Source organism: Mus caroli, chromosome 8 (genome assembly GCF_900094665.2).
Source record: "Mus caroli chromosome 8, CAROLI_EIJ_v1.1, whole genome shotgun sequence".
Classification (NCBI taxonomy): domain Eukaryota; kingdom Metazoa; phylum Chordata; class Mammalia; order Rodentia; family Muridae; genus Mus; species Mus caroli.
This window is the reverse complement of record NC_034577.1, coordinates 112,910,192-112,932,947: the sequence shown is the minus strand read 5'-3', so window position 1 is coordinate 112,932,947 and position 22,756 is coordinate 112,910,192. Positions and strand designations below refer to the sequence as shown.

General features: G+C 53.4%; 1 protein-coding gene across 1 annotated transcript in view; it reads right to left on the bottom strand.

Annotated features, from left to right (window-relative positions):
• Jph3 (junctophilin 3) overlaps positions 1 to 22,756 on the bottom strand; it is a 62,478-nt gene that overhangs the window by 18,980 nt on the left and 20,742 nt on the right. The window contains exon 2 of the mRNA XM_021170767.2: positions 20,395 to 21,172. Within this exon, the coding sequence (XP_021026426.1) occupies positions 20,395 to 21,172 (778 nt within the window). The remainder of the gene's footprint in view (positions 1 to 20,394; positions 21,173 to 22,756) is intronic.

Sequence of the window (22,756 nt, the reverse complement as noted above, 5' to 3'; positions counted from 1 at the left end):
CCTGGAACTCACTCTGTAGACCAGGCTGGCCTCAAACTCAGAAATCTGCCTGCCTCTGCCTCCCAAGTGCTGGGATTAAAGGTGTGCGCCACCACTCCCGGCTTTTTCCCTTAAACTTAACACCACACTTTGGAATCTGTGTCACGTTCGTGGACTGCAGAACTTCCGTGTCACGTTCGTGGACTGAAGAACTTCCTGGTTTCTGCTCACTGAGTGCCCCGAGCGGATTGTGGCCACGTGTCATTTCCTGCCCAACGATGATCTGCTGATCACATTTGACTTTTGCATTTCAAATCTGTTTTTGGGATCCATTTCAGAAATGTGACCTCCTAGCTAAGACCTGTGCCGTACTGGATATGATGAGAGCTCTCCTGGGAGACCCATCTATGGCTCTCCTGCACAGTGGGTTGGGAGAGCTCACCCATCTCTCCCAGGCTGGCAAGCAGGGCAGTATCATCCCAATATAGCTTTAATTGCATTTCTCTTTTTGTTTTGCCTTTTTATTATTTTTGAGGCAGGGTCTTGTGTAGCTCAGGCTGGCCTCCAGCTTAGTATGTAACCGAGGATGACCTGAACAAATGATTGTCTGTCTTCCTCCTAAGTGCTAGGCTGACTGACAGTCATGTGTCACCATGCCTGTAGTTATAATAGTAACAATTATTACATGTAATATATTACATAAATATTACTATAATTAATAACCATTATTTTTAAATTATTATTATACTTAATATATTCTTATATAAATATTATTATAATTAATAATAATCATTTTTTTAAAGTCAACCCTGAGTACCAGATCATTTTAAAGATTTTAAAAATGTATTTTATGTCTATAAGTACACTGTGGCTGTCTTCAGACACACCAGAAGAGGGCATCAGATCCCATTACAGGTGGTTGTGAGCCACCATGTGGTTGCTGGGATTTGAACACAGGACCTCCGGAATCTGAGCAGTCAGTGCTCTTAACCGCTGAGCCATCCCTCCAGCCCTTAGCATCATCGTTAATAATGGGTATTTGTCTATGTGTCTATGTGCACATACATGAAAGAGCCTATGGGGACCAGAAGAGGATGCTGGACCTCCTGGAGCTGTAGTTCCAAGTGTTTGTGTGCCACTCATCATGGATGCTGGAATCTGAACTCTGGTCCCTGTGACAGGGAGCCATCCCTCCAAGGCCTCCACCCGGATTTACGCAGTGCTGGAGACTGAACCCAGGGCTTAGTGCAGCGTAGTAAGCTGACCGTCTTGCAGGGTTCAGGTGTGCAAACCCAGAGCTTTGCACACGGAAGCACACACTCACTGGAGAGCTGTGTCTTAGCCCTCGGACTTTTGAACCAGAATCTTGCTTTGTGGAGAGGATCTTGCTGGTCTAAAATTTGCAGCCCGGCCTCAGCCTCCCAAGTGTTGAGTCTGTGAGAGCACACTGCGTGGCTGGCTGGGTTTGATTTCACAGCCGTGCTCCATGTAGTAAGGAATCAGCCCCTTACTGCACACCTGGAGTTCACCTCAGAGGTGTGAGGCAGATTCCCACTTTCCTGTTCCCCAAACGGAGCCTAAATTGGCCCAGTCAATGAGCAGCGCCGCGGTCTGCATCAGCTCAATGCCACCGTCTGAAAGTCATGTTCCCAACGGCCTCTCTGTTCCCTGTGTTAGTGCCCTCCTCCGGTGGTCACCTCTGTGCTAGCTGGAATGCCACCTCACCAACTCACCACCGCTGAGGTGGGAATGCCAGGACTGACTCTGGAGGTGGGGGTTAGAAAGCCAATTTTAGAAAACCAGGCAGTCCAACGAGAGAAGGGTACGGTTTTCCTGGCAGGAATGGCAGTTGGGTTCCCCTGTGGGCAGGGTTCTGCTCAGAATACTGTCATAACCTCAGGCCACCCCACATCACAAGTGGGGAAACAGTTGTTTATGAGGGGAAGCCGGGCTGAGGCTCATCTCCCTCCAGTGCTGAGTCTGCCCAGTCAGAGAGCTCTTGGCCAGTCAGAGAAAAGGCTCCACCCACACCATCCAGATTCTATGTGTGTGTGTTTGGGGGAGGGGGGGTGGAGGTGGGGGTGGGGAGGATAGAGAGGATGCATCTCGGTTGTCATGACAACCCCAGTGCTCTAGGAGCTCAGGAAAAGCAAAGGCAGGTCGATTTTTAAGCATTCTTTCACCCTCCTTCCGGCGCCTCCCCTCACCTTCAGGCCTCCTATCTATCTTTAGATCCAGCACCCCCTCTTTTCCCTCACCCTACAGCCCACCCCCGCACCCAGGAATAGCAGGCCAACCACGCAAACTGTACGAGGAACAGCCTAGAGACCCACTGAACAGGGCAGCCTGGCCACCAGGCTGGGCTCAGGGTCTTTTCCCAGGGTGGCCAGGCAGGTCCTAACCACAGGAGCCCAGGGGGACAGGGTCAGACATGGGCTAATGTGTACACTGAGGCCCTCACACGTGTGGGCAGACACAGTAACCTGAAGCCTCTGCTTTGCCTTTTCAATGCCCATCTTAAATCCGATCTGTAGGCAACTCTGCTGTACTCGGTGAAAGGAGGAAGAGGGTCTCCTGACCCCACAACAAAGGGCATGTTCACAGGCAGAAACTCTGAACTGGGCATGATGAAGCAACACCAGAGGCACATAGGGAGGCCTCATCCATGGAGTCTCAAGCATGGCTGCCTGGCCTCAGGGATGGCCCAAGGGGATCGTGTATGACAACCCTGCTCTCCTCTACCCTGGGCCTCGGCACTGGGGCAGTGTGTGTGTGTGTGCATGTCTGCTATGGCACTACCTGGCTACCAGAACCCATATTTCAACGGGGCAGAGGGCAAAGAGGAAGTTGGCCTCCTCCATTGGTGGGACCCCAGCAGCCCCCCAGGAGCTCAGTGGGACCAGGTGGAGCCTGGGCACCAAGGTGAGAGCCTGTCTGGGGGTCAACTGCACTCACAATGTCAGCTGGCTTACCTGTAAGACATGCCTTGCTGGGCACAGGCCTGACACCAATCCCGCCGCCTCTGAAGCCCTTTCCTGCCAACCCTTCTGGAGTCCCCGATCTCACCTTTATTTGTGTCCCCGCGTGAGCAGGTCACACGGCAGCTGGATGCACCCCCATGAGCTAAGGGCAGGGGGGTTCAGGGCAGCACCACAAACGCTGGTTAACTCAGTCAACAGATGAGAGCCACTCTCCCTGATGCTGTCTGCATGAGCAGCCTGGCAACCAAGGACAGGGGTGAGGGGTGGGGTGGGGGGAGCTCAGAAACCTGCCAGCAGCATCTCACGCAGTAGGGCCAGAGATCCAGTCTGATGAAAGGGAGAGAGAGAAGGGAGGAAGAAGAGAAGAAGAGAGAAGAGGAAGAGGAAGAGGAGAATGAGGAAGAGGAGGAGGAGGAGGAGGAGGAGGGAAAGCTGGAGGGGAAGCCAGTGCCTGAGCAGGGCATGAGAGGTCTGTGCAGTGCTCCCTCTTGGCTCCTCCACTCAGATCTTGGTATGAAGCAGGACTGTTGACAGAGAGGGAGCCAAGGCCATGGAGGATCTGGGGACCGTAGGTTACAGCAGGGACACTGATCAAAGCTTTTACTCAGTGCCTAGGCTTCTTGGGAAACTTGTATCTCTCCTGTCCTGAGCAGGGCTTGTCAGGGACCCAGCCCTGAACGCCACCTGCCACCCAGTTCTCCACCACAGGAGCAGCATGGCACAGGGACAGAGCTCTCCCTGCAAACTGCCAACATGGACAGCCCACACCTCCTGGGGTGTCAACCTGTGTGTGCCCTGTCTTTGGGTCACCCAGAGAAGATCAGCAATGACTCAGAGAGCTCCGACAGAGAGTAGCTAGAAGGGGATGAGGGGATGGGGCCCAAAGTCCCAGATCCCTGCTGCCACACACAGCTCTGAGCCTGAGTTGCTGCTCAAATGTGACCAAGGCCTCTTCCTCACTGTCACCCCCACAGCTGGGCATGCAGGTCTTTGTCGCTCTTGCTAGAACCCTAGCTCACGTCTCACCCCACCCAGCAAGTAGGCACTCAAATCCCAAGCCCTAAACACATAGAGCTTCCTGCAGGAAGAAATAGGGGTGGAGACCACTCAGCCCTACAGCCAGCTGCTTCCTGGTCACAAGACACAGACAGACAGCCCCCTCCCCCCCCTGCAGAACTCTGGCACCCGCCAGGATGTGCCATTTCTTTGCAAATTTTCGGATCTCCAAAGGCAAAGTGTAGCAGCCTGGCCTCCTGGGGCCATGCAGAGGATTAATGAGGTGTTTGTAGTGTTCACAGGTCTCTGGGGATTAGATCTCAGAGCACACTGGAGCTAATGGCAGAGCCGAACTTGACATCCAAGAAGTGAAGGGAGCAGGGCTCAGAAGCAGGGCTGGGAGGCCCAGGCAAAACCCAGCCCATCCCACTGTGCCAAAGCTGGAAGAGGTGGGGCTTGGGACCCAGGCTGGGAGCCACTCCAGCATTCACAAGGTCCCATCCCCTCATGCCTTCTTCCTCTCCCAATACCCGTAAGGAATGATGTGTAGTATTCAGAAGATATTTTGTATCTATGACTAAATTGAGAACCTTGAGAGGCCAGCACGGTGGCTCAGCTGGTAAAAGGAGCTTGCTGCCAAGCCTGACGATCCAAGTTCAGTTCCTGGAGTTTTCAGGGTGGAATGAGAGAAATGATCCCTCCAAGCTGTCCTCTGACATCCACACGTACACCATGGGAAATGCATACTCACACACAGAGACAGACAGAAAGACAGACACACAGAGTAAATGTAAAAGTAATAGTGAGAGCTGGGGTGGGGGGTGGGGGTGGCGGCGCACCCCTTTAATCCCAACACTCGGGAGGCAGAGGCAGGTGGATTTCTGAGTTTGAGGCTAGCCTGGTCTACAGAACAAGTTCCAGGACAGCCAGGGCCACACAAAGAAACCTTGTCTTGTAAAACAAAAAATAAACAAAAAGATTGAGGACCTTAAGGTGGGGTCGCGCAGGTGGCTTAGATTCTGGCTGTCACCACCATATCCTTAAAAGAGGCAGACTTCATATAAGGCATGGTGACACATACCTGTAATCTCAGCACTTGGGAGGTAGAGCCACGGAGATCAGGAGTTCAAAGCAACCCTCAGCTTTACAGCAGATTCTAGGCTAGCCTGGTCTACATGAGATGTTGTTTCAAAACAAACAACAGAAAGGAAAAGTGGGGGGAGAGCGCCTTTCAGAGAGAAGCCATGTAAAGACAAAGGCAGAGACTGGATGGATGTGGCCATAAGCTGAGAAGGGACACCAAGGACACTCTGGAAGGGACAGGAAGGGGGCTTCCCTGGAGCCTGGGGGAGTGTGGTCCTCTATAGAACCACATTTCCTGTGCCAGGCCTCTAAAATGAGAGAGCCCAGCTCCCTCCGGTTTGTACTGAGCGCTCAGACTGTAGCACTCTAAGACAGAGCCTCAGGAAACTATAGGCACAGCAGGGGGCGGGAGGGCACAGAGGCTGCTGCAGTCTGCACTGATGCTGCCAGGACGCAGACACATGGCCAGGTAAGTGCCTCTGCCCTCTAGACATGGAAGGTGGATGAAGATACTGTCTATCTCACTGGGTCTACGGGCACAGTTAAAGTAGGGGTTTCTACGCATTCCCACAAGGCATTACTCACGTCCATCAGAAACCAAACCATCTGGCTTTCCAAGTCTGCAGCCCCTGCCAATCTGAGTTTAGTTACCTGAGGATGGATCAGGTTACGAGCTGAGGCTAGCCCCATGACAACCAAATCCACATGCACTGACAGAGATGGGAGCACACAGGCCTTCAGCAGGAGTAGACTCAGTATGACTGGAAAGAGGAGTCAGGTTTCCCTGTCACCATGTCCAGTCCAGTTTCTGCAGGCCCTGTCCCTGTATGAGAAGTCTCTAGGGGAAGAGGGCTGGGTTCTGTCTCTGTGGCTGTCTCGGCATCTGTAATGTGGGATCACCTGTGTTGTCAGGAGCGAAGGAAGCTCAAAGGTGTCTCAGAATCTGATGCTGAGTCAGCTGTCGAGTGAGCACCCAGAAAGCAGGAAGAGACTCCATTGGGGACCCCAAGGCTCAGCCCATCTTCCCTGAGAACTCTGGGTGGGACCCAGCCAAAGCCTCTTTGGACCTTGTGTGGTCACTGGTTAAGGTCATCTGGGCAGGGGAGTTTTGCAAACCACAGGCTTCAGCTAGTTGACTCCGGTGTTCTGGATGGGCACCTGAGTGCTACGCTGGGGATGAAGATTCAAGTTGATCCACTCTACGGGGGACCAACTGATAGACAGACACTGGCAGGAAGGGGAGCAGCAGTGAGCTGTTGGGTGTCTGAGAGGAGCAGACACCGAACGCTACGTGCTTGCCAGAGCCAAGGAAACAGAAGCCCAGGAGTATGAGTGCAGGTGACCCCCAGAGTCCTGCACAGTGCAGGTCTGGACTAAGCCTCACCCTGGCCACGTAGCACTTATCGGGATCCTACAAAGCTCACACAGACACCAGGCAGGGGTTCAGTTCTGCCAGTGTAGAGCTGGGAGCCTGTATAAGTCACACTCCTGCCCTGGGAAACATGGCTTCCCCATGGATGATGGGGAAGGGAAGTGTGAGTGACCAGAACTTAGGGGTGCTGCACTGGGTTCCTCCCTCCAACTGGGTGGTCAAAAGGTGACTGTCAATTGACCCTGTCCCATCCTGTTAGTAGAGTACACTCAAGATCACTGATCCCTCACCCCGAACTTGGGGAGGAGACCTTCCAACCTGACCAGTCTGCAAGTGCCTACCATCTGTACCCTAGTGATGGTCAGAAGATGACACAGCTATAACCGTGAGCAACTAAGATTCAAGCCACCTCACTAGCTGTGTGGCTTCCTCTTTACCCACAGGGAAGAATTGGAGGGCAAGCACTTGTCTGAGATGGACCTTAGAGGCCCCCCAGGCCTGGAGAGGATGGAGAATGCCGTGTGAGGTAGATGGGGGCTGAGTCAGAGCCTGTGGTCCTGCAGGGCTCCTAGTGCTGTGGAGGAGACATACAGTCCGTGATAGGACTGTACTAGTTGGGCTCTGGCTCCCATCTTAGTGGACACACCCTGTTAACCTCGAGTAGCATAAGGAGTCGTCAGGTGAGGGCACCAACAGGCAGAGGCAGGAGGTTGGTGTTATCCTTTGGCTTTGTTTGCATCTAAGAAAGTGTGAAGACTGTATTAGGGAAAAGAGTGGGACAACTGGGAGAAAGAAGAGGACCATCTGAAAGATCTGATTTTTGATAGCCAGACACTCAGGAAGCTGAGGCAGGAGGATTACTGCTAGTTTGATGCTGCCCAGAGCTACACTGCATAAGTATATCTCAAAACTAGCTAACTAAATAAACAAATGGATACATGTTTCAAATGAGCCCCACAATGGGTGGCCCCGGAGGTAGTCTATCTCAAAACCTAACTAGCTAACTAAATAAACAACTAGATACATCTTTCAAATGAGCCCCTCAGGAAGGGTCCGGGAGGTACTGACAGGGCTTTCTCCTAGAATTTCATGCAAGGCCTATCTATCCCTCTACCCCAAGCTTGGCTCACCAAGCCCTGGGCAACCCTTGCCAGACTATGGAAGCACCCCTGGGGGGCTGGGATATGCCCAGGGGGAGCCTAGCGATAGGCCCTTGCCTCCCTGTCTCACTCACAGTTCTCCATTTGTCTCCTGCTTCTTATCACATCCCTCAAGTCCCAGAGACTTGGAAACAGCACAGGCCTGGCCAGCACCCAGAGCTCAGGTCCCAGTGGGAGGCATTTATTTTCAACCCCTGGACACTTTTCATGGGACTTTGCCACACAAGGCCATTCCCACACATGTCACAGGATAGGGACACTGCCTGCACTTCTAAACATCACTGCATGGCTGAGAAAACTGTGCTATCCAATGACTGGGCTGTGTGGGCAGGGCTGGCAGGGTGGACCCAGGAGGGTGGTAAGCGGGTAGAAAACAACAGGGCCAAGAACACTAACACCACAAATGTGTCCACCGACTTTGGACACATTTGTGGGAGATGCTGAGGAACTGTCGTGACGGGGCACAAGGGCAGGCTGGCACAGGTGGCCAGCCCTGATGTCACAAGAAGAGGGCACATAAAGCCAGTGTGCAGAGGTGCACGCTGTGCCTTCCAACATAGGTGGTGTGAGCCTGCGCAGAGGGAGAGAGAGACATAGTCTGCATTTCATGAGATGGGTCCTTGATCTCTTCTTGGGGCAAATACTTGTCTTTCAAACCAGCATCAACCGGAAACTGCCTGTGCAGCTGTCGGTGATCACAGGGCGGGGCTCGGTGTGGAAGAGCCTCCCCAGCATGCTCAAGGCCTGGGCTCAGTCCTTGGCAACCCCAAGACAGTAACAAAAAATTAAGATTGGAGCTTCGGTGCCATCCCTGAATGTCAGCCCCACGTTAGAATGTTCTGTGTCCTTCCACGTCAGCGTCCTTATGGCCACAGGAGAGTGGAAACTGAGGGCTGTGATGGGCAGGTGAGGTTGGTGACACCAGGTCCCATGGGACCTGCAGCAAGAGGAGCCTCCGAGGAGCAGTCAGTGGAGGGAGGTCCACCACAGGCCATAGATGCCAGGCAAGGTGTTAAAGGAGGCACAGAGGCTGAGGCAGGAGGATGGCAAGTTCAAGACTCACCTGCTATACATAAGGGAGACCTTCCTTCAAAAACTCAAAACTAAACCCCAAAACTCAAACCCCCTGGGGGTGCATCTTCATCCCACACGGCCAGGCCTGCTGGAACCCTGACATCGGACCAGGATTCTCCCTGGTCTGAGCAGGCACTGAAGAAGTAACAAAATTCTAGGCCTTTAGGTCGAGGCTTGGGAATGTAACCTTTGTGACTCATTGCTCCAAGGTATGCTAATCATACCTTGATAGCGACATTCCTTCCTCCACCTACCTGCTTCCTGAGTTCAAAGAGTGTTCATTCAAAGAAAGTCACCCTGACCAACGCCGGAAACTGCCATGCAAATGTGCTATTGTTAGGGGCTCTTAGAAACTGAGAGTTAACCAAAACAATTACCAGGTATTCTCTGTGACTCTTGTGACTTTACACTTCCTTATGACTCTTAACTGGTATCTTTGGTATTTTTCCAACAACCCCTCCCCACTTCCTTGAGTTGTGGTTTCTTCCTTTAAATACCCCCTTACTCAGCTACTCGGGGCGCCATGGTCCTCTACCCCTGCGTGGTGTATGACCATGGGCCCGAGAACGCTCTCGAATAAAAATCCTCTTGCAAGTTGCAGCAAGACCGTTTCTTGTGGGTGATTTTGGGGTGTCGCCTCTCCTGAGTCAGAACGTGAGGTAGTCCTCACGTTGTGGGTCTTTCAGCACCCTGCCAGCCACCACTGAGGGAAGCATGTTTTCCTCAGCCGTGTCATGCCTCAAATCCCAGCTTTTATGGTGGCCAGCAGGTTAGGGAGTTAGAGGGGAGCCATGTGTTAAGGGGGACAGAGGCTGGTTATGGTTGTGTGTGTGTGATGCTGTGAACAATGGCTAAGGGGACCATTCTGTTCTGTGGGTTCTATAAAAGCTATCACGTGTGCGTATTCTCACATGTGCACACGCATGTAGAGGTCAAACATTGGGCATCCTCCTCTGTTACCATCTACTTTGCTTTTTTGGACAGGGTCTCTCATTGGCCCAAGACTGCAGATTAAACTAGACTTGCTGGCCAGTGAACCTCAGGCCTCCCAGCCTCCACTGCCCCAGCGGTGGGATTACAAGCATGAGCCGCCACGTCTGAGATAGATATATATATAGTGGGGATGGAGCTCAGGTCCTCGTGCTTGTAAGGCAAAATCCATGGCTCCTTTATCCACAATTTCTAAAAACTGCTGATAAAATGCCCTAGGGCTAGGGAGATGGTTGGGGGGGGGGGCAGGTTGCTCAAGATCGATAGAGGAAGACACCATTAAACTTCTGATCTTCACATACACAGAGGCATAGGTGGGCACACTTACAGACCTGTGAACACACATGTGCACACACACAGAGGCATGGGTAAGCACACTTACACACACATGTGAACACACATGCATACCACATACACACCCCAGCAGGGCACCTGGGACAACTCACCCCCAGAACTTTAAGCCAACACAGCCCAGAGACAACACACGAGCTCTCCTAGACGCAGCCTTTGGTGAGCCGCTAATGGAAGCTACTGATCAACAGAGGCTGGCTTCCCACCCAGATCTGCCCTTCTAATCCTTTTCAACCCAATGTCGTTGGTAGCCACTACAGTTCTACCAGTGACAGCATGGCCATCACCCTGGCCTCCCCAACAGCTGCTCTCCACAAGGGGTGGGCTGAGACACCAGGGCGGGGTGTCTGGGCCTGCTGTGGGTGCTCCAGCTGGGTGCAGCTGAGTGGTAACTGAGGTCACAGTGACTGTGGAGCCCTGCGGGTAATAGCTCCCTGGTTCAGCTACTTCGCCTAATTGCTTCTCAAGGCGCCAGCCATCAGGCCGCCCTGCTGAGAAAATCACTAACAGACCCCTGGGGCTGGAAAGGGGAGGCCTCAGGGCTCTGGAAGGGAGCAGCCCCTACATCAGCCAGTCACTTCCCTCCATCTGTCGGGAGCCAGCTTCTTATAAACACCCCACATGTGGCTGTCAGCTGATGGCAGAGGGCCAGGCTCAATTCACTGTGGCCGTCCTGGTTCCATGACGGGAATCCACAGGTGAAGAGAGGGGGAGAGAATGGAGGGAGTGAACGGGAAGAAAGAAGAAGCTAAGGAAGCAGGGATGGAGAGGGAGGGAGGGAGGAGGGAAGGGAGGAAGGAAGGATGGAAAATTTAAGGAGAGGCAGGGGCAGACATGGAGAGACAGCAACAGAGGCAAGGGCTGGAGACAGGTGGACTATACTCACCTCTGTCCTCAGAAGAAAAACAGAACAGAAGGCCCCAGCTGGCCATCTGCTCTGGGTTTGGAGACAGCCTGCCTTGGCTGTCCCTTAGCTCTGTGATTCAGGGAAATCTAACATGCCCATCCACACCCACTCCGTCTACCCTGACCAGGTCTGGTCCAAGCCAGAGGCCCAAGGTGACACACAGACTCTGTGCTCAGAGAACAAGGGGCTGAGCGAGGGAGCTATGACTGACAGGGGGCCACAGGTGCTATGACCCTTGTAGAGATGGGGCAGCCAGGGGTCCAGGAAAGGCTGTGGATTGAGGGACACAAGCCCTGAGAGTGACTACTCGTGGTCAGGGTGGCAAATGTGGCTGTTTCCCATAGCTTTTGCCTCCCCTGTAAACTCACTGTCCTGAAACCACCAACAGTTACCTGGACCCTGTTTAAATTAGGACCACGTTTCCTAGCAACCGAGTGTCCTCACAAGATGGCTGTACCTCCTCTCTCCTCCTTCTTGAGGTCACATTCAGTGGTGGGCTACTGAAGACCCAGGTACTTGACCTCAATGAACAGCTCTGCCCAGCACAGACAGGCCCTGAGGGGGCGCAGCCTTGGACTTGCTTCATCCTCTGTGGGGCTGGAGTGGAAACGGCTCTGCCTGCTGAGGATCTACCTCGTTCCCCGTGCCTTGTGTCTCCGAGGGCACCCAAGACAGGTCTGCGGGGAGGGCTCAGAGTTAGGTGTAAGTCCCTGTTCCTGGAAGGAACCCTTCTGCAGTGCCCTCCTGTGTGTCCCAGGGCACAGGCTCAGGCAGCATTATGCTCTCCAGATGCCAGGGAGCCTGGTCGCATCTTAGATGAATTTAACTAACACTCGGAGAATGCAAATATTTACTAAAATGCCAAAATGAATTATACCCTCCAAGAAGGTAACATTGCCCATAAACACACAGAAAGATGGGTAATACCACTGGCCATGTGGAAATGCAGCTCTAAGCTGGGATGAGCGAGGACGGCTGAGGCACAAGGATCATAAGTTCAAGGCCAGTCTGAGCTACAAACCCACACTGTGACACCATTTCCCACCCACTGAAATGGCGGGATAGAGAAGACGGCCAATGCCAAGTTCTGGCAAGGGATGGAGAGAGTCACACCATGTCTCCCCAGCAGATGCGGAAGTCGATCAGCAAAGATACCACAGGACTCAGGAAAACTGCACACAAGTCCAAGAACATCCACGTCGGCCTTATCCACAGTAGACAAGGGAAGAGACAGGCCAAGAGTTAATGAATAGGTAAGTAACCACACAGAATATTACCCAGGAGTCAGCAAGAATGACCATCGAGAACGTGATGTGGACCAGAAAAAAACGAAAACAAAGACTTGTTGAAGTAGGATGTTGAAATATCAAAAATCCACAGAGACAGGAATCAGACTATAGTTCCACGCTGGGATCAGAGTGGGGACGCTTGTGTATCTGGGGTGATAAGGCTGTCCTGGGATGTAGGCAGGATGTACTGGCCCATAAATGGGGCTCTAAACATGTGGGCCTATGGCCTTTGCTCTGTCCCAGGGTTGGCTGAGCTGCTAGGCTTCCTTCAGCACCATGGACAGAACCCTCCTCGGGCTCCTCCATTGGAAACCCAGTACCAACTGTGTGCACTGTTCTGGGAGGCTGTGGAATCTTGAAGAGGTGGGGCCTTGCTGGAGGAAGTGGGTCACTGGTGTGATAAGTCAATCCCACTTCCCGTCTGCAGACACCATGTTCCCCTGGCAGCCTTAGGTTCTTACCACCATACCTCCACCACGACAGACTGCTAGCTACAACCAGGCTTTCCTCTCTGGAGCAATGGGGAAAGGGAAAGTGACTTGACTCCATGTTGTATAAGCACGGGAGCTTCCAGGAGGACAGCTCTAAGGCGCTGGAAGCGAGTGGACATTTCCTTCCTGAAAAGGTTGACAGCCATCAGGTGCGTGAGCAAACTCACCTGCCGAGGTCCTCACGCCGAGGACCTTCTGGATGGTGACACAGAACCCCTAGGAAACGAATGGGAGGAGAGAGAGCCCCGACCTGCTCCACACCCTGCCATGCTGTCTGCAGCCCTGGGTCCAGCTGGGCCTGCAGTACATTCTAGCAGGGGGAGATATCCAGGTGCCATTTTGCTTGAGCTAACTGCCCTGGGATTCTGTCCTGGAAACCATGTCCTGTCTACATCATTGACTGCACTCTACAGAGATGGGAGAAATCCCAAGTTGTCAGTTATACCTTAAAATCCCCGAGAAACATGGATTCCAGAGCTCAGTTACACAACATACACGCAGACGTAAGGGACAACAAGGGACAGAGGCAGAGATCAGAGTGGCAGAGCCACAGGCCATGGAACCTTGGAACCCAGCAGGGACAAGAGGCTCTGCCCTGGCCCGTGGAGAAGAACCCACAGGGCTCCACCCACTGCAGCCTCTAGAACCCCACCCAGCCTGTCCCTGCTGCTATGACTGCCCAGGGTGTGGCACTTTGCCACCTTTCAGCAGGATGGAGGGGGGGTTCCCAGAAGAGTCAGTGTGGCTGGAGCCATGGTGTGTGGGAGGACCTCAGAACCCCTCTGCTCTGTCAGCTGTCACAGCAAAGTCTACCATCAGTCTCACAAAGAGCAACGGGTGAGCCAGGCCTGGCCGTGGACACCCGGCATCCCAGAGACTCGGAGGCTGCAGCAAGAGGCTCTGGTACATGTGAAACCCAGGTCACGTGAGCCACCTGATAGAGCTGCAAATTCCCTGTGAAAGGCTCAGGTAGGGGACAGCCTGCTGTGTATAGAACAGGCTGCCACAGACACTGAGACTCTGTACTTGTTCAGGGAACAGGGGCACAGGAGCAGAGGCCAGAATAATAATAAGTCACTCAGTCCACTGGGGTCAGCCTGACCCTGGGACGTCCGCACTGCACACCACGGACATGTCAGCTGGCATGTGGCCCTGGTCCCCACTTGCCATCACACAGAGAGGAAAGCAAGGTCCAGGAGTTCGGATCCCTGCTGAGGTCACAGACACTTGGAGCCACTCACTTAGCACTTTTGAGAGACAAGTGGTAAAGAGGGATTCAGTGGGAAGGACAGGCTGGATGTGGAGGAGACACTGCAATGTCACCAAATCCTAGGACAGGCCAGGAAGGTCTCATGGAGTCCCATCCCAGGGGGTCTTTTAAACAACAACAAGTTCATGTGGCAAAAGGAGAATGTCGTGGGCCCAGGTCCCACAGCTCCACCTGCTCAGGACTGCAGGACTCTCAGGTCCAGCGAGCCTCAGGACACGGGAAACTCCAGCTGAATCCCTTGTCTTCTGGTGCCCGTGAATCCAGGTGACAGCTGCTTGAGACTGCACAGAGATCCTAGACTACCATGTGACCAGCATTTCCATAGGCAGGGCGTGTGACACCTGTCCTAACTGTGGCTTCCAACAACGGGATCTGTCTGTTTGCACCAAGGTGACAGCTCTCGGGGTGGGGACCAGGAGGTGGTACTGGCATGGGCAGAGGCTGCCCACATTCTGAGAATTACCACAGAAGGTGCCAGACACAGCCCAAGGCCACGATCTCTCAGATCCCTGAGACAGAACTGAGGTTTTGAATAAAGCCAGATCCCTGGATAATATACTCCAGCTCTTTGTCTCTAGTGTCCCCTCCTCAGCTGCTCTTGTGTCTAGTCACTTCCCAGGATGCTAAAACCCTACCCACCCTGTCCAGTTGCAAGTGGCAAGGCCAAGCCCAAGCAGATGGGTGGGCCTTTGCCTGCCAGATGTGTTACCGGCCTCCCATCGGGGGCAGGAGTCCAGTCCTAGACCAGGAAGTTATACTGTGGGTCAGCACAGCCGGTGGGAGAGAGGGGACTTGAACATTCTCAGGAGGTGCTCAAACAGACAGGTCTGTGGCCAGAATAGCAAACGTGTACGTACACCTCCTATGGCCACAAACTACAACAAACAAACAAAACTACACCTGATGTGCCAAGCTACAGAAGAGCTGAAATCAGGCAGTGGCCTGTGTTGGCCCCGTCCAGATTGGCTCCAGGAAAATCCTCTCCCTTAACTTCCCCAGCAACTAGAAGTTGTTTCCATTTCTTAGCTCCTGGCCTCTTTTTTGTCTTTGTACTTCACAGCTCCAACCTCTGCCTTCACTGCCTGCCTCACATGAAGACCCTGTGACAAAACAGGGCCACCTGGGGGGGATAATCACCCTCTCCCACACCCTCATCGACATCTCCACAGCCCTTTTGTCAACAGAGGTGACACAGCTGCAGGTTCTGGGCTCAAGATGCGGCACACCTCAGGGGCCTCGTTCAGCTTCCTGGGGCACAGCCACAAACCTAGGAGCCCATTACCTCCTCCTGGGGGGGGCGGGGGGGGCTGCATCCACGGTGGGCTCACAGCATGTGCCTCCCAGTAGATCATAAGGCTACAGGGGAGAATGGTACAGAAACAGAAGGGGTAGGTGGATGGCCTCTGCAGCCTCCGTCCACGACTGCAAGATCAGAAATGCCCGGAACACTCTAACAGAGGAAGGGCTCCAGCAACGTGGAACACCCACATCTCAGATGGTGAGGAAACGTGCACACCAGGCTGCGCCAGTGTGGAGACTCCTGGACAAGGGAGAAGGGATAGGCTCAGAGCAGCAGACACAGCGCCTTGCAAAGCAAGTTATGAAAGGGTGTCACGCATACAGCAGTCCCCTTGGGGCAGGTAGCACTGAGTTCTCAGGTTCCGATCCTCAGCCCCATCTATAGAATTAGTTATTCCAGGTGCCTGTGAGAAGGTGACAATAACTATTAGTGACAGGACAGCCACTCTACTGAGTCAAATAGGGTCACATGAAGGCAACAACCCAGTGGGTGGCTCACAGGTGGGTATCATACCTGGTAGAGATATGCCGGACAAGGATAAGTCACAGAATGAGTGACGGCCTGGGGAGGATGGAGGGGGGCCGTGCCAGACGCCACTGCGCACCTCATGATGGCGCACAGCGGAAAAACCTATGGGTGCACGAGGGAGCCAGTCCCAAAGTGTGTGTGTGTGTGTGGGGGGGGACTCATGAATTATTTACTTATGGAATTTTCCTCAAGACACTTCCAGGCAGACCACAGCTGACCACAGGAAAATGTATGGATAAGGAGGACCATAGCATTCACACACAGTGTGGGGGTGGGGGGAGGGAAGGCTTAGCCCATGATGGCTCATGGTGACTTCATATGGATCTGAGGGTTGGACACTCTCCTGAGCAGGCCTCTTCCCAAGTGCACACACCCACCCCCTTCCCACTCCAGAAGCAGTACTGCATTTAAAGACTCACATTTTATCTCTTGCTTATGTGCATGTGTAAATGCACCTGTGTGCATGCAGGGCCCGTGGAGACCAGAGGAGGGTGTCTGATCCCCTCGAGCTGGAGTTGTAGGTGGTTGTGAGCCGCCAAATGCGGCTGCTGGCAACTGAGCTCGGGTCCCCTTATCCTCTGAGCATCTCTCCAGCCCCAGCTCTCCATCTAAAGGGTACTTCAAGGTGCCAGCTCTTCCTCATCCCAAGAGAGGTCTCTAAGGGGGATCCCCAAGGGGCCTATGCCATCCTTCAGAGCTACTCCCCAGCCGTCACCAAGATGGCCTGGAATGTCTGCCAAGGACGCCATGGGCAGTTTCTAATTACACCCTACTGGATGAGGCCTGGCCTGCAGGTTCAGAATGAAGCCACCTATGAGACCCTCACCAGCCATCAGGAATCAGCTTCTTAGATGCTCTGTCATCTCCATGGTAACAGTGATGATCCCGGGATGAACCCGCTCTGCTCTGTCGTGGTAGCATAGCCCTTTGGTGGCTCTTGCCAGACCCAAGGCTCTGCCAATCATTTGCCACCTCTTCAATACTGGCCTCTGGTTCCCTCTTGGTCCCCACGTTCTAAGCCCATTGGAAGGATGTAGAAGTCACAGACTCAGGCTTATAGCCTGGGTGGTGGCTTGCCTTCTAGATGGCCCTGCCCTGCCTCCCGACCTCCAGCAGGAGACACCAAGAGTCAGCATTCAGAACAGTACTGAGGCAATGAAGATGAGCCAACTATAGACCTGGCCTCACACCATGGGCTCCATCCTCTCGGAGGGACCTTTGCTTAGAGAGCAGCCTGCCCTGGCCTTCCGGCAGTGACAGTAGAGCTGAGAACAGGTCCCTGCTATTCTCAAGGTCAGAGTCTAAGAAGCTGGTTCCTGGTGACTGGTGAGGGTCTGGTGCCTCCTGTCTTTCTTGTCAGCCACACTCGGGCCAGACCCCACAACTCGGCCTGTGCCAGTAATCTAGGACTGCCCAGGAGGAGATGAAGGGGCCTGGCGTACCTGTAATATGCTATACATTGTGGGTCCCACACTACGTGAAGGTCACCTGGGAAGGGCATACCCATCAACTGGACTCTTTCTCAAAAGACTCTGAAATCCCAACTGTGTAAACTCAGAATTGGGGCCCATCTCATCTTATGGCCATGCCACCAATAAGGTAACAGGACTGGGGCCTCTCTGTGACCTTAGCTATGCAGAAAACAAGTTTGGGCCCAGGCAGCCAATGGGGGTAATGGGTGTTCTTCAGGGCTTCAACAGACTAGGTAGGAGTATGTGTGCATGTGTGTGTGTGTGTCCAGGTACACAACAATACATACATCTTTTCCCTGTCTCCTCCCACCTGTCCCTTTGCTTGTTAGGGAGAACAACGGAGGTACCAGAGGGGACAGGTACAGTGACTGGCTGGCCAGGACTTGAGGGGCTGGTGACTCACTCAGAGCTCCCAGGCTGAGCCCAACTTCTCTAAGTCCTTCTTGTACTCTTAGCCCCACCCCTGGGATTTCCCGACACATGCAGACCACTGTGTTCCAACCCCTGTACAGCTCTGCAAGCTCTCACTCTGGGGAAGGCAGGCCAGGGGCAGGCACTGGGAACAGTATGGCTCTTCTGTCGTAGATGAGGGAACTGAGGCTCAGAGAGAAACACCAACCACAGGGGCTCTCTCCCCAAATACACCTAGGTCCAACACCACCTCCCCGTTCCAGGGAGACAGCATCACCCAGTGTTGCATGGCATCCATACAGAAACTGCCTTGGGCCCCACGTTCCCATTCCTAACACTGGGGATCTGGCTGCATGAGACATCAGGTCTGTGGAAGATCTCCCATGCGTCTCAGATGCTCTTTATTCAAGAACTCATCTGGAGCCAAGCGTGATAGTGCATGCCTTCAGTCCCAGCACTCAGAGGCAGAGACAGGCAGAGCTCTCTGCCTTTAGCTCCAGCCTGGTTTACATAGTGAATTCCAAGGAAGCCAGGGCTACCGAGGCCTTGTTTCAAAAAAAGAAAAAATAAAAGAATCCACCTGGTACCCGTCAGGGCTATCGCCAGTGTCCCCAGCCTCTGAACTGTCCCATATCCACCAGGGTCCCTAAATACAAAGCAGACAGCAAAAGGAAGCCACTGGATATTTGTTCATTGGATGCTCTGGATGTAGGTGCACATATCAGCTTTCAGCCAGCACCACAGTCTTCGGGCTGTCACTTCCCACCTTTCTGTATGAAGTAGTATGTTTACAACAAAACACATTTCAGGTCGCTAAAATCCCAGGTGAACAGCCACACCCATCACTAACTGGGGTTGTTGGGGTGGGGTTAAGACAGAGCAGTGTCTGGCCTCAGCACTGAGGTAGAAATTCTGCCCTTCTTTCCATCTCTTAAAGAATTCTTATGTTCCCCTCTAGACCACAGCCACTACAGAGGACAGGTGTGTCTTGCTGCCAGACCTCAGCTGACACCTGTGCTCTGTACCGTGATCCAAGTTTTCCAGACCCAGCAAACCTTCAATTGCTACAGTCCAAAGGCTGAGTGGGAGCTTTCTGGATGCTCAGTCTGTGCCGGAGATGTTTTCCAGATGGACACATATCCCCTGAGGCCACTGGATCAGGAGACGGAGGCCTGTACAGTAAGTGGCTGCCAGCCCCCAGGCTCTCAAGCTGGGAATGACAGAGACTTCCGGCTTCTAACACCACCTGAGGCCTTCTGTAGCTGAAGACGGAGACAAACATCTACCTCTAATGTCCTGACAACAAAGCAAGCAAGATCTGTACCACCAGAGTTCACTCTGGGGAGCTAACACATTTATTATGCTTCCTTTCAGAGCCTGGGTGGGGTTACTGAGAGGAACGTGGGTGCTTTCCCCCAAAGGCCAACCCCAGCACAGGTGCTGGCTTCCACATGACTGTGCAGATGGAATCCCTGCTCCTGATCGTTCCTCATCTATATACTCTAGTCCCGCCCCCAAGCTGAGAGGCCATGTGCAATTAGGGCAAAAGAGCAGGCCGCTGTTTGGCATGGGGTGGGGGTGACTACTCAGATGAGGGTCCCATGACCCTCCTACTAAGGGAAGGTCAGCAATCAACAAGCCCGATACATCATTTGCAAGCAGACACCGGTGATCTGGTAACGATGATGGCAGTTTGTCTCAGATGATAACCCTGGGCATCACCTTCGAAAAGCCATCCTAAGAGGCACATCACTGGGCTGGAGAGATGGCTTAGCAGTTAAGAGCACTGACTGTTCTTCCAGGGGTCCTGAGTTCAACTCCCAGCAACCACGTGGTGACTCACAACCATCTCTAATGGGATCTGATGTCTTCTAGTGTATCTGAAGAGAACGACAGTGTGCTCACATGCATAAATACTTATTTTTTAAAAGGAGGTGCATCAGAGCAGAGCCTAGGGGTGCCAGTACCAGCTCTGGGCTTCATACCGGGCAGCATCCTCAAGTTTGAGGCTGTGGTTCCTGGGCTCCCCAGTCTGCAGCCTCTCAGACTAGCTGAGCAGCCCAGGCTCCTACACTGGCCTGTGGTTTTCAGGGAACCACCCTGGAGCACTTTCTTCAGCCCTGGGGCTTGCACACTGCACTGACACAAACACACAGAAAGAACACCACACAATGCTCACCCACAGCCACCGTGATACCCATTCCCTGGGGCCTGATAGTCCACCTGAGCCATAAGTTTAATGCCCCATAGGCAGAGTGAGGCAGCGATTGGCTCAAAATGCCAAGCCTCATGTGAACCCCTTAGCTGCTCTGCTCCCTTGGAAGAGGTGTCTCCTGAGGGTCCATGAGGGACCTCAGTCATAGATCTGGGGTACTGAGGTACCTTCCAGCCTTCTTCTGAATCCCTGAAACAGTGTCTCATATACTAGATCAGCCTTCTCTCTCTATCGGTGGTATACAGGAACGAAACATACTTAAGACACATAGAGACAAGAGGCATCCCCTCCCTGTCTTCAGCCTCCTGACTCCCTCCTGCCCTGTTTTAGAGGAAGCTGCAGGTCCCCAAGCTCCCCGCCCCCACCCCATGACCACCTTCTGAGGACCTCCAAGGAACGCCAAGACCCTGTTGGGGAACCGGATAGAGGAACAGCGGGCAAGCCTCACACTGGGCACAATACGAACGGGCAGAGCAGGTCGTGAACCAAAATTCAGGTTCTGCAAGACACCCCACCCAACCCTACCTGGACGCAGCGATCTCGGCTTTCTGCTTGGCGATGGTGGCCGCCCTCTCAGCTGCCTCCACGGCCCGGTCCACCTTCTCCCGGATCTTGCTGGCACGCAGCGGGATGAGATTCTTGCGTTTGCCGCTCACGAGCACGTTCTGCTTGTACTTCCCCTCCTCCTTGGTGCCGTCGGGGAAAGTCATGCACCCGTACCCGTGCCGGCGGTTGCTGACCCACTCGCCCTCATACTTAAGCCCGTCTGAGCGCTGGCTCACACCGAAGCCTGAGCGTTTGTCGTTCTTCCATTCACCCACGTAGGTCTCGGTGGTAGTGGCGTCGATGTCGTCCTCAATGACCGCCAGCTCAGCCTCGGCCTCGCCCAGGCTGATGGTGGAGTGGATGTCGCTGGCCGTGGAGCTCACGGTGCTCATCCCGGCCTCGCTGCGGAAGGAGCTCTGCTTGCTGCGCTGGCTGGCCAGGCTGCTCTTGGACTCAGACTTGCGCAGCTTCAGGCCGCTCAGCAGCGAGCGCCGGAACAGTCCCTTCTTCTTGCTCTTGAGGATCTCCGAGTCACTGTGGGCCACCAGCACGAAGCCACCACGGGACACGGCCGGACTGCCGGCCACTGCTGGGGAGGCGTCCGGGTGCAGTGCCGCCCCGTTGGTGTGCTCGCTGCGCAGGGAGTTGATGGAGGTCCTCAGGGGCGAGCGGATGACTGCGGCCATGCCATAAGGGACACTCTGCCGCACACCATAGCCCTGGCGCATGCCACCAACCCATTGGCCCTGGTACGTTCCTGGGGAGACAAAGAAAAGAGGGGTGAGCTCCTGAAGAGGGATGTCGGTGGCAGGTGTGTGGAAGATCCACACTCACCTGCCCCTCTCAGAAACTCTCTTTGAAAATGAAACCCAGGAGGGTTTACCTGGGCACAGAGGCAGAAGTGCCACAGTGAGGCCACTCACTGACCTCACTGACATATGTTCAAAGGGACTGCCTCCCATGGCTGGATTCTGAGACTGAGCTGGGGTCTGATACAGAGAGGTAGAGTCCAGTGTGACTCTAGGGAACCTTCAGAGAGAGGGGTAACAGAGGAAGGAAACATGGCTTGCAGAAGGCTGGGGGCTATGAGACTGTTAAGGGCAGAGGTTCACCTTGGGGAGAGCAAGGTACCTGCTGCTGCTGCTGTTGAAGGTGTCCCAGAAGGTTTGCCAGCAGTGGGGACAGCCCAGAAGAGCATCAGGTGCATGAACAACGGACATTAAAATTACCTGAAGCTGGGCAGTGGTGGCGCACGCCTTTAATCCCAGCACTTGGGAGGCCGAGGCAGGCGGACTTCTGAGTTCGAGGCCAGCCTGGTCTACAAAGTGAGTTCCAGGACAGCCTAGGCTACACAGAGAAACTCTGTCTCGAAAAACCAAAAAAATTAAAAAAATATTATCTGACCACAAGTAGTACACTGTAGAACTTGGGAGTCCAGAAACTTACGCCCCGTACACTGCACTGTCCACAGAGGTCCAAAATAACCCTGTGTTAACCATCATCAGCCTTGTGAGAAAGCCATGATGTGGAAAATCAGACAAGAAGGAGGAGGATGTCAGTGTACCAGGACACAGCCTCGACACCACAGAAAAGCAGCCAGCTCACTTTCCCCCTCAGTTCCATGTAGGGGTGAAGCCCTAGGGACTGGGACAGGAATGCATAGCTTGTGCCTCTCATTGGGGGGCATACTTCCATTCTGGGTGATGGAGATGTTCTTTCTAGTATAGTATAGATGGTAACATGTTCAATACCACCGAAAATCATGGTAAAAAGTGCCATGATACAATGGCCCTTGGAGGCTGAGGCAGAAGGATCACCTGAGCCCAGAAAACTGGAGCTAACCTGGGCAACACAGTCAAACAGGAAAAAGCGGTTAAAACTGTAATGTAAAAAATGTGCAAACTGTATGCATGCGCGTGTGGATATCTGTGGGTGTGTGCAGGTATGCACACCTGTGCAGAAGTGAGTTGGTGATGGCTGTTTTCCTCCACACCTGTTCTCCACTTTGTTAAGATCTAATTTTCACTTTCATTTTATGTATGTTTCCCTGCATCTACAACTGTGCACCACATGCATGCAATGCCTTCAGAAGCCAGAAGAGGGCAGCAGGTCCCCCAGAATTGGAGTTACAGGAGGTTGTGAGCCACCTGGTGGGGGTGATGGGAACTGAAGTTGGATCCTTTGGAAGAACAGAATTCACTCTTAACCACTCTCTCCAGACATTCTTCTTTTTTTATTTATTTATTTTTTTATTATTTTTTTTTTTTGGTTTTTCGAGACAGGGTTTCTCTGTATAGCCCTGGCTGTCCTGGAACTCACTTTGTAGACCAGGCTGGCCTCG